This window comes from Scheffersomyces xylosifermentans (genome assembly GCF_036884685.1).
Source record: "Scheffersomyces xylosifermentans strain CBS 12540 chromosome Unknown RJT20scaffold_5, whole genome shotgun sequence".
NCBI lineage: Eukaryota > Fungi > Ascomycota > Pichiomycetes > Serinales > Debaryomycetaceae > Scheffersomyces > Scheffersomyces xylosifermentans.
The window spans coordinates 1,096,336-1,116,742 of NW_027042943.1; the positions used below are offsets into that span (position 1 = coordinate 1,096,336).

General features: G+C 40.5%; 10 protein-coding genes and 1 non-coding gene across 11 annotated transcripts; 5 read left to right on the forward strand and 6 right to left on the reverse strand. All coding sequences in view use genetic code 12, as the record gives it.

Moving 5' to 3' along the window:
* The first annotated feature begins 14 nt into the window (after positions 1-14).
* KGD1 (alpha-ketoglutarate dehydrogenase) lies at positions 15-3,403 on the forward strand. The gene has a single exon (XM_064917411.1). The coding sequence runs from the start codon at positions 167-169 to the stop codon at positions 3,200-3,202; it is 3,036 nt and encodes a 1,011-aa protein (XP_064773798.1). The 5' UTR covers positions 15-166; the 3' UTR covers positions 3,203-3,403.
* Positions 3,404-3,957: 554 nt separating this feature from the next.
* Positions 3,958-5,455, forward strand: RJT20DRAFT_49451 (salicylate hydroxylase). The gene has a single exon (XM_064920381.1). It carries the CDS (start codon positions 4,058-4,060, stop codon positions 5,399-5,401), a length of 1,344 nt encoding a protein of 447 aa, XP_064773799.1. The 5' UTR covers positions 3,958-4,057; the 3' UTR covers positions 5,402-5,455.
* A 105-nt stretch (positions 5,456-5,560) lies between these two features.
* On the reverse strand, positions 5,561-6,967 carry RJT20DRAFT_97132 (Gfo/Idh/MocA family protein; the record flags this gene model as incomplete). The annotated part of the gene is made up of 2 exons (XM_064921664.1): positions 5,561-5,842; positions 5,978-6,967. 2 exons carry the CDS (start codon positions 6,965-6,967, stop codon positions 5,561-5,563), a joined length of 1,272 nt encoding a protein of 423 aa, XP_064773800.1.
* A 728-nt stretch (positions 6,968-7,695) lies between these two features.
* On the reverse strand, positions 7,696-10,111 carry RJT20DRAFT_150810 (uncharacterized protein; the record flags this gene model as incomplete). The annotated part of the gene is made up of 2 exons (XM_064919034.1): positions 7,696-8,014; positions 8,038-10,111. The coding sequence occupies 2 exons, from the start codon at positions 10,109-10,111 to the stop codon at positions 7,959-7,961; spliced, it is 2,130 nt and encodes a 709-aa protein (XP_064773801.1). The 3' UTR covers positions 7,696-7,958.
* Positions 10,112-11,028: 917 nt separating this feature from the next.
* On the forward strand, positions 11,029-13,563 carry RJT20DRAFT_97262 (uncharacterized protein; the record flags this gene model as incomplete). The annotated part of the gene is made up of 1 exon (XM_064921667.1): positions 11,029-13,563. One exon carries the CDS (start codon positions 11,029-11,031, stop codon positions 13,561-13,563), a length of 2,535 nt encoding a protein of 844 aa, XP_064773802.1.
* A 25-nt stretch (positions 13,564-13,588) lies between these two features.
* AYR1 (acylglycerone-phosphate reductase) lies at positions 13,589-14,568 on the reverse strand. The gene has a single exon (XM_064920382.1). It carries the CDS (start codon positions 14,508-14,510, stop codon positions 13,614-13,616), a length of 897 nt encoding a protein of 298 aa, XP_064773803.1. The 5' UTR covers positions 14,511-14,568; the 3' UTR covers positions 13,589-13,613.
* Positions 14,569-14,613: 45 nt separating this feature from the next.
* Positions 14,614-15,457, reverse strand: RJT20DRAFT_129044 (uncharacterized protein). The gene has a single exon (XM_064917412.1). It carries the CDS (start codon positions 15,411-15,413, stop codon positions 15,042-15,044), a length of 372 nt encoding a protein of 123 aa, XP_064773804.1. The 5' UTR covers positions 15,414-15,457; the 3' UTR covers positions 14,614-15,041.
* Positions 15,458-15,710: 253 nt separating this feature from the next.
* On the reverse strand, positions 15,711-15,784 carry RJT20DRAFT_t96. The gene has a single exon. It is a non-coding gene; the product is annotated as a tRNA-Val (tRNA).
* Positions 15,785-16,611: 827 nt separating this feature from the next.
* On the forward strand, positions 16,612-17,505 carry RJT20DRAFT_49486 (acetate uptake transporter family protein). The gene has a single exon (XM_064920384.1). It carries the CDS (start codon positions 16,705-16,707, stop codon positions 17,452-17,454), a length of 750 nt encoding a protein of 249 aa, XP_064773805.1. The 5' UTR covers positions 16,612-16,704; the 3' UTR covers positions 17,455-17,505.
* A 159-nt stretch (positions 17,506-17,664) lies between these two features.
* Positions 17,665-18,881, forward strand: RJT20DRAFT_49488 (uncharacterized protein). Its single transcript, XM_064920385.1, has one exon. The coding sequence runs from the start codon at positions 17,714-17,716 to the stop codon at positions 18,857-18,859; it is 1,146 nt and encodes a 381-aa protein (XP_064773806.1). The 5' UTR covers positions 17,665-17,713; the 3' UTR covers positions 18,860-18,881.
* On the reverse strand, positions 18,882-20,105 carry RJT20DRAFT_49489 (uncharacterized protein). Its single transcript, XM_064920386.1, has one exon. It carries the CDS (start codon positions 19,819-19,821, stop codon positions 18,904-18,906), a length of 918 nt encoding a protein of 305 aa, XP_064773807.1. The 5' UTR covers positions 19,822-20,105; the 3' UTR covers positions 18,882-18,903.
* Between the last annotated feature and the right edge of the window lie 302 nt (positions 20,106-20,407).

Consider the following 20,407-nt stretch of genomic DNA (forward strand, 5'->3'; position numbering starts at 1 on the left):
TCAGTATTGGATTCAAAACAGTGACAGTTTCTTTTACTCAATTTCTGGCTACTAGTTGTTTTTCTTCTTTCCCCATCGTGGACATAACTAGTAAGCATCCTTACAATTCCCCCCAGGACGTCCTCTTCGCTTGTGCTTGTACCCCCTACGCATTAGCTCGTCCATCATGCTCAGAGCATTCAAAACTGCCGCTCCCAGAGCCCAGCTCATGCGGGCCCTGCTTAGAACAAAGCAACCAATGCTTACCCAGCGTTTCTTGAGAGTGTCAACCGTCCGCTCGCTCGCCACCGGTACCGACACCTTCCTCCAAGGTAACAACTCCAATTACATCGACGAAATGTACGACGCCTGGAGACAAGACCCTACCAGTGTCCATGCCTCTTGGAACGCTTATTTCAAGAATATCGAGTCTGACAACGTGCCTCCATCTCAGGCATTCCAGGCTCCTCCAACGATCGGAGTACCTACCGTTGCCGGTGGTGCTGCTGGCTTCGTTCCAGGTTCCAACCCAATGAGCGAAGACGTTGTCACTCACTTGAAGGTTCAGTTGTTGGTCCGTGCTTACCAAGTCAGAGGTCACCAAAAGGCCAAAATCGACCCATTGGACATCTCATTCGGTGAGAACTCGGTTATTCCTAAGGAACTCACCTTGGACTACTACGGTTTCACCGATGCCGACTTGAATAAGCAAATTACCCTTGGTCCAGGTATTCTTCCTAGATTCGCTGAGGGTGGTAAGAAATCATTGAGTTTGAGAGAAATTATCAACAACTGTGAAAAGTTGTACTGTAGCTCATATGGTGTTGAATACGTGCACATTCCATCCAAGGAACAATGTGATTGGTTAAGAGAAAGAATTGAAATCCCAATCCCATTCCAGTACTCCCCAGATCAAAAACGTCAAATCTTAGACAGAGTCATCTGGGCTTGTTCGTTCGAGTCTTTCTTGGCTACTAAGTTCCCTAACGATAAGAGATTCGGTTTGGAAGGTGCTGAGGCCGTCGTCCCAGGTATGAAGGCTCTTATTGATACCTCCGTCGAGTTCGGTGTTGAAGATGTCGTCATTGGTATGCCACACAGAGGTAGATTGAACATGTTGTCTAATGTTGTCCGTAAGCCAAATGAATCTATCTTCTCCGAATTTACCGGTTCCAAGGAGTTTGACGAAGGTTCTGGTGATGTCAAATACCATTTGGGTATGAACTATGCCAGACCAACCACTTCTGGTAAGCATGTTAACTTGTCTCTTGTAGCCAATCCATCCCATTTGGAAGCTGAAGATGGTGTTGTTTTGGGTAAGACCAGGGCCATTCAACAATACAAATCTGATATTGGTGAGTACAAGAAGGCTATGCCTATCTTGTTGCATGGTGATGCCGCTTTCGCCGGACAAGGTGTGGTCTACGAGACTATGGGTTTTGCCCACTTGCCAGCTTACTCTACTGGTGGTACTATTCATATCATTGTCAACAACCAAATCGGTTTCACCACTGACCCTCGTTTTGCCAGATCCACCTTGTACCCATCGGATATTGCTAAGGCTTCCAACTCTCCAATTTTCCACGTCAACGCTGACGACGTTGAAGCTTGTATCTTCGTCTTCAACTTGGCCGCCGAATGGAGAGCTACCTTCCACTCTGATGTCATTATCGACTTAGTCGGTTACCGTAAGCATGGTCACAATGAGACCGATCAACCATCATTCACTCAACCCCTCATGTACCAAAAGATCGCTGAGAAGAAGTCCGTTCTTGAGTACTACTCCAACCAATTGGTTAAGGAGGGTACATTCACAGCTGAAGATGTCGAAGAGCATAAGAAATGGGTCTGGGGAATGTTAGAAGAGTCCTTCAACAAGTCCAAGGAATACATCCCAACTTCAAGAGAGTGGTTGACCACTCCATGGGAAGACTTCAAGTCTCCAAAGGAATTGGCTACTGAGGTCTTGCCTCACTTGCCAACTGCTGTTGATGAGGAAATCTTAAAGAACATTGGTAACGCCATTTCTGAAGCTCCAGAGGGTTTTGAAGTTCACAGAAACTTGAAGCGTATCTTGAACACCAGAAAGAAGACTGTTGAGACCGGTGAAGGTATCGATTGGGCTACAGGTGAGGCTCTTGCCTTTGGTTCTTTAGCATTGGAAGGCTATCACGTCAGAGTGTCCGGACAAGATGTTGAGAGAGGTACCTTCTCCCAACGTCACGCTGTTTTGCATGACCAGAAGTCTGAGTCCACCTACACTCCTTTGAATAACTTGTCCGAGGATCAAGGTGCCTTTGCCATTTCCAACTCTTCCTTATCTGAGTACGGTGTCTTAGGTTTCGAGTACGGTTACTCTTTGACATCTCCAGATGCTTTGGTCCAATGGGAAGCTCAATTCGGTGACTTTGCCAATACTGGTCAAGTCGTTATTGATCAATTCATTGCCGCTGCTGAATCCAAGTGGAAGCAACGTTCTGGTTTAGTTGTCTCTCTTCCACACGGTTACGATGGTCAAGGTCCAGAACACTCTTCTGGTAGAATTGAGAGATACTTACAATTATGTAACGAAGACCAACGTTTCTTCCCATCTCCAAAGAAGTTGGAGAGACAACACCAAGACGCTAACCTCCAAATTGCTTACCCAACCACCCCAGCCAACTTGTTCCATTTGTTACGTCGTCAAATGCACAGGCAGTTCAGAAAGCCATTGATTATTTTCTTCTCTAAGTCGTTGTTGCGTCATCCATTAGCCAGATCAAACTTGTCTGAGTTCACAAATGACTCCCACTTCCAATGGATCATCGAGGATGTTGAGTACGGTCAGGCTATTGCTCCAAAGGAGGAAATAAAGCGTGTTGTTCTCTGTTCCGGTCAAGTCTACACCGCTTTGCACAGAAAGCGTGCTGCTATTGAGGACAAGAACACTGCCTTCATCAAGATCGAACAATTACATCCATTCCCATTCGCCCAACTCCGTGACGCCTTGCAAGAACACACTAGCCTTGAAGACTTAGTCTGGTGTCAAGAAGAACCATTGAACATGGGTTCATACTCTTATGTTGCTCCAAGAATTGCTACCGTTTTAGCTGAGACCGAGAATCACAAGGGCTTGAACTTGCGTTATGCTGGTCGTGATCCATCTGCCTCCGTTGCTGCTGGTTCTAAGGCTATGCACGTTGCTGAAGAGGAAGCTTTCTTGAGCGATGTTTTCCAAGAGTAAATATTCTATTGATGATGCACATCCGCAAGAGTCTCTCTACTTGATATGGCTTTTTTTTTAGAGTTTACTAGTGGCACAGGCCTTACCTATGCGCTATACAGTATTGATTCCTTTTTCTCTACATTTATGATATTCTATTCAGAAGATTCTTCCATTTTATTTATTATTGATATTTACAAAACAAAGTTACTATTGTCGAAACCCGCTATCTTAGTGTAGAAGCTAACTAAATCATTTTGACCAGCCTCCTAGTGTGTATTATAATGGCAACTCGTTTCATTGGTTTTCTTCCTGAAGTACCGAAGGCGCGGCCGGAAAATATGACAGGATCTCCGTGAGATCCCTCAGCACATGAGTTCCACCGTGACTTATTTTGGGAGTCCTATCGGATAAAAATAAATGGCACTATCGGAATAGATGCCGACTAGCAATGACGCGCTTCGGAACATCGATCCTTCGAACTCTCCAAAGTGCATACAACATCGGCACCTTGTATACCCCACAACTGTTAACGGTATCTCCAGTGCGCCACGACAGCAAAGATAGAAATATTTTTACGAGCACTATTTTCGAATTGCAAAATTTTTGCTGTTCCTGTTCGGGTATGAATTTATGCGACCATTTCCCTTTGCATCGCTTGGTTGAGAGATCCTAAATATTTATCCGTCGGTACTTGGAAGGGAAGGTAATACGCTTAGCCTTGCCGAAGAAGATAGTATTGGAAATCGGGGTTGAATTAATCGTTTTTCCAGTTAAAACTATGGTTTGAAGTGTTTTCCTTATATATTAAGGAAGGGAATCCCTGGTTGCCAATGGTAAATATAGTACTTCCACAGCGCGCTGCTAATAATTGCTATGACCGTATCTCAACCCACTATCTCAAAAGCTCCTATTACTCTTGATATCTTAGTGGTGGGAGCAGGATTGGGAGGTATGACTGCTTCCATCGGATTGGCTTTGGCAGGACACAATGTGACAGTCTTAGAGTCCGCCCATCAGTTGGGCGAGGTTGGTGCTGGTATCCAGATCCCTCCTCCGTCCGTTAAAATCTTGGAAACCATAGGTGCTCTAGATGAAGTGTTGGAAAAGTCAACATTACCTCACGAGTTCCAAATCCATAGTTGGAAAGACGGAAAAGTCATCTCTAAACAAAATTTGGTACCTTTCACAATGGACAACTACCACTCTCACTACTTACACATACATAGAGCAGATTACCACCATGCCTTGGTAGATAGAGCCCAAGAGGTAGGTGTAAAGATCGTTTTAAATGCACGTGTTAACCATATCGACTTCGAGTCGGCCACTGTCACAACATTGAACGGGGAGGTCTTTTCTGGAGACGTTGTTGTTGGATATGACGGAATCAAGTCTAGGTTGCGTACATTTATCTTAGGTTATGAAGACTTACCATATGACACGGGTGATTTGGCATACAGAGCAATTCTTGACGCCAGTGAGATGAAGCATTATCCAGAGTTGGCTTCTTTGTGTAAAAACCCTAATATCCATTTTTGGTGGGGCCCTGATTGCCATGTTGTGCTCTACATGTTACAAGGAGGCAACACCTGCAATGTTGTTATTTTGACTCCAGATACTTTGCCAAAGGATGTAACAGTACAGGAGGGGCTGGTTGAAGAATTATTGGAACTTTTTAAGGACTGGGACCCTATCTTATCTTCGGTGTTCAAACTTATTCATTCCACTTCCAAATGGCGGTTGCAAAATTCTCAAGAATTGAAAACTTGGACTCACGAAAAAGGCAATGTGATCATCTTGGGAGATGCTGCCCATGCTACTTTACCCTACTTAGCTTCTGGGGCCTCTCAAGCTCTTGAAGATGCAGCCGTTCTCAGTGGTTTATTCAGCAGAATAGAAAGTAAGGACCAAATTCATGACTTATTAGAGTTGACAGAATCCTTGAGGAAGTGGAGATCTACTCAAGTGGTCTTGGGCTCAACTCAATGTAGGAAAATCTACCACATGCATGATGGACCGGAGCAAGAGCTTCGTGATAAAATATTAGCAGAGTCTCCGCCAAAGAAAGGATGTCCTAACAGATGGGCTGACCCTGTTTTTCAGAAATTCTTATGGGGTTATGAAGCTTTTCATGAGGCAGAACGTGGTTGGGAAGAATACAAGAAGGGAAAGATGGCCGAATATACGTTCGATAACCTCTACGACGACGCAAAGTTGTGATGTATCATACAGATGATACGATTTCTTCTTTTCTTCAGCTTATTGTTGAGTCATTTATAGAACCGACTAATTACCTCGTTATCACATATATTCCATCCAAATAATAATAAACACTAACAATACTATATATTGCATTCATAAATAGCGCCCTTTTGCCATTTATGTCTCCATGAAGTCGTTAAGCATGTCGACATCAACTTTTATGTTATCTATACTCTCTACGTATTGAGGCATTCCAGTCTCAATTGACTTGGTTACGGCCTCAATACACAATAAAGCTCTCACGGCGTCTTCACCGGTGCACTTCACCTCGGTCTCGTCGCCTCTAATCAAATTCACGAAGTGATCTAATTGAAGATCGAAGGGCTTTGGTTTCTCCCTGAATCTATGAATAGGAGAATCGTCCTTATAGTTGGGAGATGGAGAGGGTGAAGGAAGCAACTGAGGGCTTGCTGAATAGCTAACTTTTTCATGTTCCATTTTAATTTCTTCACATTTTATTGGCTTTAGCCATGTTCTGTCATCATTCATGTTATTTTTAAGGCTGTTGTCGCTGATATTGTTTGCATCGCCTACCTCGTACTGATGGTACAATTTCAAGTCTGGTACAGAGATGGTACCATGACTTCCAAAGATTCTGTAGAAACCAGAAACTTCATCATTGAATGGAACGGTAGGGTTCTCACCTGTGCCAGCTTCAAACAGAAAGGGAGATGTGACATTATCTGAACAGATGAATGTTCCGCAGCAACCATTAGCAAACTTTAATGTTAGAACAGCTCCCTCATCCACCAATTCATTGGATGCGAAAGATTGTTCGTCAAACCTGTCTGTTCTTTGTTTGGTCAACAATTCGGCATATACCTTCTCGATAGGGCCCAATAAATATTGCAACAAGTCCAAATCGTGAATAAGATTGATCAAGAGAGTTCCTCCTCCGAGTTCAACTGAAGATCTCCATGGTTTATCTAGAAAATATGATGGCGGCTTACACAATGTCCAAGTTCCCTGCATAGCTACCAAACGCCCCAACTTATCCAAGTTGTTTTTGGTGGCAATAATGTAGGGGTTGAACCTTCTGTGGTGTCCTACAAGTAACTTGACATTTTTGTGGTTACAATACGAGATAAGAGTCATGCAATCTTGTGTGTTGGACGCAAGAGGTTTCTCCACCAAGAGATGAATGCCCTTGGATGCCAACTCTATACCCAACTTGACATGAGTGTGATTTGGAGTGGCAATGATTGCGGCTGTGGGATATGGCACATTGTTATATTCGCAGTAGGAGAACATCTCACTGAGGTTTTTGAAGAGCAATGAGTCAAACTGTTCGGCCACCTTAGGTCCCTTGGCCGAATGGTCCACGATTGCGAAAAGCTCGCAATCAGGCCTGGCCACTATATGTGCAGCATGACGAGGGCCAATGAGACCAGCCCCGATCACTATGAACGAGATCTTGCCCGAGCGGTAACCACTGTCAGCATTATTATTACTTAGCGACGAGATGTCAGCAATGGTGGCAGAGCTATATTCAGTTACATCATTGAAAAAATCGGTCGAATCCATTATACTCTCGAATGCTGGGAGAATTATCAACAAAGAAGGAAATTATATACACAAAAAATACAAAAATACTGGGTACCTGAATATATATATATATACTACTATGTGACTATAAATGTATGGCACCACGTATACGTAAATCAGATAGGGATGAAGAAAAAATAATATATGCGGAAGATGCCTGGCAAAATGTGGGCATTGTGATCAGAAAGGGACTTAAGAGGAGGACGAGGAGGAGTATTTTGGGTAAGAATGTTTTGGCCGAGATCGTAAGAAGACTATTGGCCGGGTATGACGTAGACAGGCTCCTATTGTTGAGGTGACCGAACATGGGAACGCGTAAGGAGCAACTGTTATTATTTGTTATGGAAGAGGTGTTGGCAACGTCATTGGTTTTTCCATTTCCGTAGTCTTTTTCTTATCTCTGGATTTGCATTAGGGCCCTCATGCAAGTTTGCCCTCCATGTGAATTGAGCTGCTGGGTTCTATCACCAAGCGGCGAAAGACTCTACGTAAAACTAAATAGGAGTAAACTGACCATACTTGTTGTCATGTCACTACATTGCTACTAGAGTTGACGGCATTCTGTAGTGCAACAATAGCCATCTACCAAGACCATCTCGGTGTCTCTCGCACAATCTTGTTCGAAAATAACAAAGCCACTACATTTTTTAAGCTGGGCTCACCTCACAGAGATAAGAACTTGAAACGAGAATCATAGATAAGAAAAGTTACGTTGTGATGTGTAATTATGTAATCTAAATAGTACAGAGACTCCTTGAATGTTATATAATCATATGCACGTGTACACTAAAAGTAGAAACAGACTTGTTTTAAGGCCAATCACACGACCTGAGCAGATCAGACACTTCCATAATAGAGGGTTCTACTAGAGTTCCAGACAAGAGCCGGTCTTGCTCGGTGATAATCGGTAACACGATTGTGTGGTTATCTCTAGGTTCAGATTTTTGGCTTCACTCGTTTTGCAACATTATCAGCCAGTATTACCCCATTTTCTGATATGGCCGACGTGGGCGGTCCATTTACCACCTCTTCGTCAAATAAGTTTTCACATATATGCTCTATGACACCCCATCCGTAACCGTTGGCGAATCGTCTTCTAACGACGATGTTATTATGAGCGTCTGGGGGCAAGTTCACCAAAACTTTACGCCAGTTCAATTGGTTAGTATGGTACTTTTTAGCAATGTTGACCTGCTTAGTCATCTTCCAATCATTGTTGTAATTAAAAATAAATAATTTAAGCCATTCACGCTTGGACTTCGGGTCGTCTTTTGGTAAGTTTTTAAAATGGTAGAATCTATCATGGAATATGACATAGTCCCTACTTTCTGGGTTTGTCACATATCGAGTAGAAGGGATCGGGCATATAAGTGCATTAATTGCAGATTCGAATGCAGATGCTTTCGGTGGTATAGTCAATTTTTGTGTTTCGCTAGTCCCACTGGTTGTGCTTTTAGAAGGAGGAGAAACGGTGGGCAACAACTCATTATCTTCGGGTTCGTCTTCAACAGGATCAGATATGTTATCTGTTCCTTTGGCGGTGATTCGTAAAAACCTCTTTTCCTTTCTAGACAACTTATGTTTTATGGGAGGCTTGTCGCTAGTTTCTTGATTAGCGAGATTGAAGTTTAAAGACAAAAGCTGCTTGTAGACACTGCCGACTCCTTTTTTATTCAGTTCACTTGAATCACTAAGGTCATCTCCTGGTATTTCTCCTACTGTATCCCTTGTAGTGTTTGTAGCCAACAGATGAGAATCTTCTTGATGTTGATGATCTAGCTTTGCTTTCTTATTCTTTTTCAATTCTGTAACATCCCCTAATGCTTCCCAATCAAGATATAAAAGAGCCGAAGTTCTTAAAGGTACAATTCCATCATTAACAGCATTCGCATACAATGTCAAATGCTTGAACTTTCCCAAAAATGTCTGAAGTGGATCGTCTGGTAATGTTTCAAGTAATGGCTTGAATGCGCTCTTATCCTCATCTGCATTCAAACTTAGCAAAGAAGGTATAGTCTTCAGTAACGTTAAGTCTCTACCTGTTTTGCCTAAAGTTCCGAGATCCAAGAACCATGCAATTAAGAAACTCATCTCGCTGAGTATACCTAAGAAAGGACTGGCCAAACTGATCAAATTTATCGGCTCAATGCCGTGTTGTTCAAAATAAGATGTACCTTTCACGCTCAAGATGTACTTAATGGTGTAAAGCTGGACTAATCCTCCAAGCGAGTGACCTATAAACGATATCTTATCGAAGTTGTATTTTCGTTTCTCTATTAGGTCGATCAATGCGTTTCCCGCTGCTATTCCTAACTTCTTCACCCCTTTTTCTGTCTTTCCAGCGTTTCCATTGAATCCTCTAACTAATATGTTATCGTTATTCACTCTATCTTCTAATGTGTCCTTCAAATATAACATATCTGCAGTTAAATTGGAGAGGATACCGTGCGTTAACCAAATCAACTGCACCGGTTTATCAGCATACCTGGGTTCATTGGACCATATATCATGTGTGTTTCTTTTAAAGACCTGTAGCTGCGGATTTCTGCTTTCACCTATGACGCCATCATCGTCTTCCACTGGACCAGAATTGAGTCCTATACTAGTGCTTGTCTTGGTTCCGAGGGTCGTAAGAGTATGCTGTAGAGCGCTGTGGTTCAATCGCTTCATACTGGATAAGTCATCACCTATCATTAAATCATAATTAATCTTTGTATTTCTCGTGATCACAATTTGGGATACCACATCTACCTCCCATTGGAATATGTCCTCGTCATCTTCTTTCTTGAGCAATGAGTTACCATTTAGGTAGAGCTTTACATTAAATGCTTGGTTTGGTTTAATCAGGTTCCTGAAAACAACTTCTCTATTGCTTTCCATATCTTCTGGAACAAAACGCTTCTTTGGATCATAATTGCATGGCACTACATGGCAATACACTATGAAAGGACCATTCAAAAGGTGGATGGCTCGTATGGTAGTCTTCTCAACATTCTTTAAACGGAAGAATATCTCGTGTCTGGAAGGGTCTACTCGGCGGTACCGGATAAGATACCTGTTGACCTCTCCGATCTTTAGCGAGTCCTTGTCCCTATACCATAGAAAGGGGGAGCCCGTGCTCATTTCAACAACGACTCCAACAGATCTCCACAAAATACAAAACAAATCAGACAGCCATAGCTATTTAGCAGCATTAGATTTTGACACCAAAACAAGCATTCTCAGTAATTGCAGTTACATGTTACGCGAGAGAACAAAGAACAAAAATTATTCAATCGGCAGTTACAAACCCTGCGACTTTCCGTAGCAACGGTGGAGATGAGGGGAAAAGAGCGTATTGGGTAAATAGTAGTGAAGAGAACAAAGGGAAGCTCTTGCAGAGATCGTGTAGCATAACCATTTGGCTGAAAATACTACATCATACCTCAGTAATGGTTAATATTTGGTGGTGGGTTGAAGCGTTTTCCGTGACATGTAGTTAAGTTACATGTGGTGCTGTTTCAATGCGTCTTTTTAGGGTGCAAAAAAGGTGCCGTCGGCGAGATAAAAACAAAGGGGAGTTCAATAAAGGCCAAGAAACTTGTCCCTAGCAAAGATTTCCATCTTCTCTGTAACCTTTAAGCGCCATAGTGCCTGTGACAAGAAAGGAACCCGCCTTTTCTCGGAGAGCAACTGCCACCGTCGTGGTCCCCCACAAATCGGGATATTGGTTTATCCGGTCGTGAGGTAAAATAGCTGCCAAAAAGAATAAAAACGATTACCCGTTCAATAATATTTCTGATGTTCGGTCCCAATTACATATATGTACCCTGTGTAACAAGGCGATGGCTTCTGCGATAATAACACTAACTTCTTCCCACATAATGACGAGCTTGCTGTCGGAACTTGTAACTTTTCCTTCCGTCGGTTTCGTAAATTTTTGCTCTCCTCTAGTTTATACTGATTTCTCTTATCTAATAGTATGTTTTAAACAACCTAGTATGGTTGGTACCAAGAGGACAAATGTCTCGTTCAATTCTATGCATTTTAATAGTTACTCGATGAAGTCAACCTACTTGGAACCGAGTGGCCTCTCTCCAAGTTCAACTTTATTGAGCGAAGATTCAACACTGCCTGCCAACTTTCGTTCGGTTGTTATCATAGGATTCCGAGGAGTGGGGAAGTCAACTTTGGGTCTCATGGCACTGGCTGCCTTCAACTTCAAATATGTAGACATAGAAAATTGCATTCTGGATTATACTGGAGTTCCTGAAGCAAAATTCGCTAGCAATGTTTCCGTAGAAGAATATAAATTTTTGCAGTTCAAGCTTATAATCCAAGCATTCAAAGAAAATGATCGTGCAAGGTCAGTTTTCATTTTACCGTCCTCTTCTATTGATAACCATAGAGTCTTCGAATTCTTAAGGAAGAAGAGGCGAGATTACTGTATAATCAACATTGAATGTGATGAATCTCGAATATTAAACTACCTCAATTATAATGGTAATCAAGAGAAAGGAATTCAGCTTGTTCACTCTCGAATACTGAAGTATCGCTCGGTTTCCAATTACAATTTTTATAACTTACCTTCTGATACCACTTTAATGAAGAAAAGCTTGATCGTAGTAGGAGGAGATACCTTAGATGGAGATGGTCTCGATCATCTTCTATTGAAACCAGTTGAGAAGGAATTTACCCAATTCTTCTCCTTTATTGTGCACGGATATGTTCCATTAATACATTCCATCAATGAAACAAACAAATCTACGATTTATGAAATAGGAAATTGTTTACAAGTATCATTTCCAGAGGCTTCCGGCGATGAGTTCGTTAAGAATATGGATGAAATTGTGCGTGGAGCAGATTCAATTGAAGTTGGAATAGATCTAATTCAATTGATTCATACGAGCATTATGCAAGCTAATTTGAGAATTGATGAAAGTATTGCCCAGTTGAGGAGATACACATACAGTTCAATTCCTATTTTAGTTGGTATAAAGAATTCGATTTCAGAATTGAATGAATTCATCAAAGATAGATCCTCAGGTTCAGGAGTAAAAATTGTCGATGTTGAACAAGAAGTGAGGAGTTTCTACTTTAGTATCTTGTATTCAATAATAAGATTGGGAGTCGAATTTGTCGTTATAGATCTAGACATATTTATTTGCACTGAATCGAATTTTCTTAATGAAATATTTGTCAACAACTCGTATTACATTGTGAACCAGCTAAATTCAATGAAGGGAAATACTTCAATCTTGGGTTCATATAAGTCAAACAATCCAGAATTCTGGACAATTCACAAATCAATGGGAAAAGTACAATGTCTCGATACAATAGAGTTGGTGTACGAAATGAAATTAAAATCCTTGCGAGTATCCTCTATTGCAAGAAGCGTATATGATAATTTCAAAATCGTTAATTTTTTGGAGTACTGCAAAAACAATTACCCCGATATCGTGATTTCAGCATTCAACAATGGACTAAATGGTAAAGTGTCAAAAGTTATGAACAAATTTTTAACTCCTATTGTACCCGTAGCAAAGATGGCACGTCTCAATAACTCGTGTGATTTAACTTGCAAGGAGTTGAATCAAGCACTTCACTACTCATTCTTACTTCCGCCATTAAATTTCTATGTGATAGGGAAATCAGAAACGAAATATTTATCTCCTTTGATCCACAATGCGGCTTATAAACACTTGGGCATACCACATACTTACAAACCAATCGAGTGTAACACATTGCTTCACACTTTGTCAACTCTAAGAAAATCAGCAAATTTTGGAGGCGCTGCTATCGAATACCCATTCCAACTGGAAGCCCTCAATTTCGTTGACAGAATGTCACCTCAGGTTAGGATAATTGGAGCACTTGACTCGGTGATAGCGGAAAGAACCAAGGATGACCCAAACAAAATAATAGGGATTAGAGGTGAAAACACAGAATGGTTAGGAATTAAACTAACGATAACAGACAACATTGCGCCAATCAATGCTGTTAGCAAGAGCAAAAGTGCACTAGTGTTAGGGGTTGGAGAAAATTGTAGATCTACCGTGTATGCATTAATAGAACTTGGATACCAGGAAATTATGGTATATGACCATTCTTATAGAAAAGCCAAGGAATTGGTTGATCATTACAATTCACAGTCTCCACTCAAGTCATCTACCCATGCAAAGTACGCTGGCCTTGATTGTGAAAAGGATCAGTTTCATCATTTCGAACTTGTTCTCTTGAAGGAAGACGAATTCCAAAGTGGGATACCACCAAGGGACATCAGTTATCCAACTATCGTTGCGACTTCTAGCGCCTGTTCCGAGAGGGTTGCCTCTGAATACGATGTTTCCTCTAATTGGTTTAGGAGTCCGTCGGGAGGGGTACTATTAGTGACAGAGTATGATCCTCTTGTTACACCAATCTCGAATACTTTTCTCAAGATTAAATGCAAGGGATGGGTTTCATGTAATAGTCTTTACCATCTCTATGCACAATCTATTGTTCAATTTGAAATGTTTACCAGTAAAGCTGCTCCAAGAGATCTTATAAAGTCTTTGGTCCTCCGGTATCACTCCACACGTACAAAAGATAGATAATACTAAAGATGTATATAACATTAAACATAGCATATCCATTAGTTACATATTCATTCAAGCTTCTCCTTGGAATACTTGAGTCTTAAGTATTTATAAATGTTCACCAATTTGAACTTTCTAATCATCATCCTCTCGATAATGAATCTGGGAACAATCAAGGCAACCCAGAATCCTAACCAAGTGGCATGCTTACCACGGTAACTGTTTAATTTTCCACCTAAGGTAGCCAGCTCAAAGTCATTGGCCACTCTTCTGGCGTACTCTTCAGGACTCATTGGGTTGTTTCTTGCAGCCATTTCTTGTCTTTCCTTGAGTGCGACTGCCATTTCAGGAATGTTGAACAAGGAGGAAGAAGGCAAGTCTCTCTTGTCCAGAATGTTGGTCTTTACTCCACCTGTGATAATGTTGATAACCTTCACGTCAAAAGCTAACATTTCAATTCTCAAACTTGCAGCATATTGATGAATAGCAGCTTTACTAGATGAGTAAGTGCTGCAAAGAGGGAACGGAAGGACTCCACTGATAGACCCAGTGAATCCGATAGTACCCTTAGCATTGATTACCAAGGAACCCAATTCCCTAACCAATCTCATAGGACCAAATACATTGACCTCGTAGCATTGCTTGAACCACTCATCAGTGACATCCAATCCTGGAAAAGTACATGATTGACCAGCATTGTTGTACAAAACATCAAGGTAACTTTCACCAGTTTGCTCAATTATGAGCTTTTTGGCATTCTTGACACTTTCTAAATTCGATACATCCAATTCGAAGATAATAACACCATGGTTATCACGTAAAGACTTCATTGGTTCTAATCTTCTAGCCCCCGCAAATACTTTGTAGCCTCTTTTAGCGAACTCAGCTGCTGTGGCATATCCGATACCCGAAGAAGCTCCGGTGATAAGAGCCACCTTTTGACGTTTACCCGCTGGAGTTGACATTGTTTAATGAATATATGATCAACTGAAAACAAAGGTGAAGTAATCTCTCCAGTTCAAATAATTTTATTCCCTTCCTTTCAAATGTGTTACTACCCTTTTAAAGAGTCGCGTGTATGCAGGATACATGTGATTTGGATCCACCCCACGATAATAGAGAAGAAAGTAGCAGCCAGACCGAGCATTGGATGGTGAGCATAGTGGAGAACTCCGATTATATGGGGATTCAGGTACGTCTATCTCTTTTGAATATATGTATTATTCTGCATGATATTTGAATATCCTATATACTTTTTAGATTTAGTTGCAAAGGATTATAAACTTTTAATTGAGTTAGTTATCACCTGATCTGAAGCTGGTAATATGATACCTAACTCTTGCTGATCTGGAGTTCGGAGTCTCGCTATATACAATGGTGAGCCCCTTTTGGGAATGTATTTTCATTCTAAGAACACCAATAGTACTCCAACAAGGAGGACCATTAGGTCCGGAGGAGACCGAATTTTCTCCTTTTTTGGACTATAATTCAGAAATTTAGGCCTTGTCTTTTGTTAACTCTTTTACTAGTTTTTCTTCATCGAAATAATGCATGAACTTGACTGGTTTGTTTTGCGATGGGCGGTCAACATGTAAGACTGGGACATCGTAACAATAAGCCTCGAACCATGTGCCATTATCTGGATGCATGATGTCGACCACCTTCAAGTCGATCTCCTCTCCCTTTAAAGCGTCATTCTCTAGGGTGGACTTTAAAACACCTTTGGCTTTAGTGCATAGCATACAAGTGTCCTTGGTGAAAAAAGTCAAAGCAATCTTCTGAGAGTGAGCAGCAGAAGATGAAAGATATCTCAGCGCAACAACTCTACTTGCTAGTGTCCTTTGTAACTGTCTTGTGGTGGCAAACATTATTATTTGATTTGTATCTTCAAATTACTAAGGGAATGGAAGTAATGGGAATAATTATACAACCTTGATATATGATTTCCATACCTCGAAGGGAATCATGCCATGTAATCATGCAGGACACAGTAAAGTGAGCGGATTTTTTGCAACTGTAGCCAAAACGGGTTTCGTCATTTTTATTGGATCGTATCTTAAGTGCTGTGCTGGAAACATTTAAATATACTATTAGCAGCACTAAGACCCGAATTAACATAGACACCAATGTATTAGACCTGTTAGCTCAACAAAAAAAAAAAGGAATGATTCCGCCCAGGATCGAACTGGGGACGTTCTGCGTGTTAAGCAGATGCCATAACCAACTAGACCACGCAACCATTTCTTGTTGAGGATTTAATCCCATATCCAGATCTCCAGTAAATTTATTTTATATGCAGGTTTAACGACAAAACATCATTACCGCAACCAGAATTTGAAAACATCCAATGATCCATTTACCATAAAAAGAAGAAAATACATTGAAAATTCTGTTCAACATGAAGAATAATAGAAAAACCTTTGATATATCGGGCAATACTAATTGTACGGAGATTTGCTTGCCTATATAGCGTGTGAATATTCACATTGCGAAATCAACCACAATATCGAAGAGAGAAGTGAGAGTCTGTCATCATAGTTGCTTTCAAGCACTTAGATATTAGACATGAAGATACTAGTTGTTGGGTGAATCCACCTAACTGAAATAATGTAACATCAAAAAACCTTGTTAGAGAAACATAAATTCTTAAAGCAGACATAAGATCGACTCGGAGTTCACGGTGATACTTGTAGCCAATCACAAATTTTACCGAGACTTTTATTTACACTGAGTATCGAGATAGGCGTTCTGGATTTAGAAACAAAGACCGTTTCCTATGAAAACACGTGACAAAGTCTAATTCCATTAGTGGAAACATGCATCATAACCTCCGGAACACAGTGCTTCCTCGTTGGCTGCACAAGGTACCATATCACCGAAATAACGACACTGGTTCCGAAGATATTTATGGTTGGTAGTATATTGGGGGCAATATGGTTTATATAAATGCCATCGAGTAACTTCGACTTCATAGCCTTCAGGCTTACTTTTTATTCTTACGTAAAGTAATTGATCACTTGCATTATTTGCGCCCATCTTATATTGATATTGGAGTAATTACCTATACATCTTAGGCGGGATTACCACACTTCGGTTTATTGCTATATAAGAGGTAGCCTATACTTTTATTCTCTCGTTAATTTCCTAGCTACGATTGAAATGAGTTCCACAAAACCTGAAGAACCTCTGCCAAACTACGAGGATTATCCTATAGGAAAAGTTTCATTTTCAAGTGGTTCCGAATTTGTTACCATTGGATACAACACATTTGAAACCAACGAGTTTATTCAGGCCATAGGAAAGTATCGCTTCTCTCGGGAACCATACCAACACCACAGATATGATGCTGTGCCATTGGGCTTGTGTGCATTCGGCTTAACTCAATTTGTGACCCAAATGTACAACGCCCAAGCCGATGGTATCAAGAAACCAAACGCATTAACCGCAGCAGCTACTATGTACGGTGGTGGTGTTCAATTTTTAACTGGCCTTTACATGTTTCTACATAAAGACCCACTATATGCTACCGTGTTGACTTCATATGGAGCTTATTGGATGGCATTGGCAGCGAATTATATCGACGGATTTGGAATCCGATCATCTTATCCCAGCGAAGAGATGTTCAATGAAGCAAAGGGTTTGTGGCTACTTGCTTGGGCCATTTTCACATTCATGATAGTTTTAGCCACAATCAAATCTAGCTGGCCTGTCCTCTCATCTTTTATCACTTTACTTATCAGTTTTGTCTTAGAAGCTTCAGGAGAGCTCACAAATAAAAGAGGAGTAATAAGAGCTGCTGGTGTAGTGGGTATTGTTTGCGCTTTCTTACTTTGGTATATAGCTCTAGGACGAATAATGACGAGAAATAATTCGTATATTTTGGGAAAGTTAAAACCTGCTTTTTTATAAGGATAGGATTATGCTAAGGCTAAGCTCTAGAGATAACTTTCTAAAGGTATTATATAAATAGGTAAATGAACATAAATAGACAGTAATATACAGAAATAGACATAAAAATGTCATAAATGTCGTGTTGTCTCTAAGGAACGGAACAATTTTTGCAGATAAAAAAGTCGTCGATTCGTTATACCCGATCCTACCCATTAGTAATTGAAATACCGTGACAATCAACAGGCCTTCTATTGCCATCAACCTATCTGTGTAAGACATGAAGTGGTTAAATGTCATAGCACATGTTTGTGCATTTGCATATCTTGCTCATGGATATTCTACTTCCTCGAACTTGATTCAAGTGAATGATAAAAATTTCAAGGAAGTTGTGATAGATTCTGGGAAATTCACTTTCGTGGATTTTTACGCCGACTGGTGTAGACATTGTAAAAACTTGATGCCTACAATAGAAGAACTTGCAGACTTATTTGAGCCATACGACAACATTCAGGTAGTTAAAATCAATGGCGATAAGGATGGTAAAAAGATGTCAAAGAAGTATGTTTTCCAAGGCTATCCCACATTATTACTTTTCCATGAGAATGATGAACCTGTAGAGTTCGATGGAATCAGAGACTTGCAATCCTTAAGTAACTTTGTCCAACAATTAAGTGGGGTAAGATTAGCTGATGATAAAAAGGTTCAACAAAAGGAGGAATCTTCCATTGAGGAAGTGCAGCCATCTGGTAATCTTATCAAGTTAAATGACTTCAACATTAAGGAGAAGGTTGAGGAAGTCCCATATACTATTGTCGTTATTTCCGCAACATGGTGTCTGTTCTGTCAAAAGTTGAAGCCAATTATTGACACTTTGGCAAATGAAATATTCATTAACGACAAGCAAAAACTCCAAATTTCTGTGATTGAAAGCGATAAGGAACCATCTGATTTAATCAGTGAAAAATTTAACGTCAAAATATTACCAACTATTTTATTCTTTAAAGGAGACTATGATAAACCATATATCTACGACGGTGAGAGGGAATTGCATCCATTGCTAGACAAAATCAACGCATTCACTGGATTACACCGTGATAATACAGGTAGGTTGACTTCAAAGGCAGGTAGAATTCCACAATTAGATTTATTAATCAAAGAGAAAATTCCTAAAGGTTTTGACGGTGACTTAAATTCCGTTGGAATAGAATTATTAGGCAACTTGAACCAAGTTGGCAATGAGAGCCACGAAATGTTCCCATATTACAAGAAGCTAATCAACAAGATAATCAACAACGAAGGTGAATTTTTTCCTAGTGAGTTGGCAAGATTAAGGACTATTTTGGAAAACGACATCTCAAAATTACTGGAAAAGACCATTGATTCCATGCAAAAGAGATCGAATATCTTAGAAGCATTTATCTAGTATTATACAATTCTATACATTCTATTTATCTAAAAATATCTACTTCACCATTCTATAGGATCGAACTTCTGGATAATTCTGATTTTGTCAGGCCGTACCTTACCATCTTTGACAATACACTCATCGACGATGGCCTTTACGTTGCTTGGTCTACAGCGTGCAAGCCAAATAATTTTTCCCGATTGTTTCAAGTAGATGATGACATTAGCAACAAACTTATGACCTCCGATATGGTTGATAAATGCTACTTGTACTCCTCCTGGACTATTGTCTCCATAATCTCTGTATAGTCCAAGTTCACGTAAGTGCAATTCCATCTCCTTCTTCATTATTGGAGCTGTGATTCCACATCTCTTATCTCTCGTTCTGTGGGAACAAAAGAATACATATGATTGGTTATTATCAACACTTAGCTTGACATTGGGGAACTGGGGGTATGATAGCTCTAACCCAGATGCTTTGTTGCTACGGCTTGCAACCAAATCCGGAATAACAGCACTCAAGAGACCAGCGACCTCCTTCAATTCGACACCTTTAGCCCAAACAAAGAAAGGCAAAAGTAGTATATCACCTTTCTTTTCATTAATGTAATCATCGTCAGTATATAACGCATCTGACGACAAAGATGATACAGTGACTTTGATGTTTCCAATCTCTGGGTACTTCCCGCTGTTGTCACTTGCCCAGCCACTCACTTTGTGAGAGAAAGTACCATGAGACCCACAAGCATCGTGAGGCCAATCTGTCTTACCAGTAGGCACAACTATGTGTAAACCAAAAGGCTTTGTTGACTCCCAAAGGTCTGCATCTTCTTCTACTTTTATTGACTTAGGAAAATGAGAGGTACAATCATCACATTCGAAGGAGCAATCGGACACCTCGAAACCTTTCGATTCAATCTCAGCCTTTAGCTTCTGCGAATCGTGCCCACCTCTATTGAAAATCGTATTCAAAAGCCCCATTTTGCACTCTAGCTTGTTAGAACTGATAAAAGTCTTCAATAGGGAAGGTTACTTCTCTATATTGACTGAAAAATTCACTTGCAAAATCTTGCAAAAAATCACTTGTTATATGAGACTAGGCCGTTCGTATTCCCCAAAATGGAAGAAATTATTGGATTTAAATACCCTAACAATCAAATCCACAACTTGTCTCGTATTCTGTGGTGTAATATGGAACGATGGAGTTTACGGCGTTAAATTTTAATAAAAATTGTAGGTACTCACGCCAACTTTATCGCTTCTATTGATTTGGTGTCGCTAGAATTTTTTTCCAGGTCCGAGCGTGCGATCCGATATATCAGATCCGAGAATTGTAGTATCGGAACTTAGTGAGTAACTAAAGGTCGACTTTCTCCTAGATTTCGCGTTGATAATCAGGCTAAAAATACTTTGCAGTGGCATCAGATAGTGTCTATACTGTGGTGCATAGTGCTAATTCCGAGCATACCAAAACAACATTCGAATGGAGTGATAGTGTTATAGCCGACAAGGCTGTACTGGTGACTTCCTGTGATGTTGATCGAACCAGACCTGACAATGTTACATT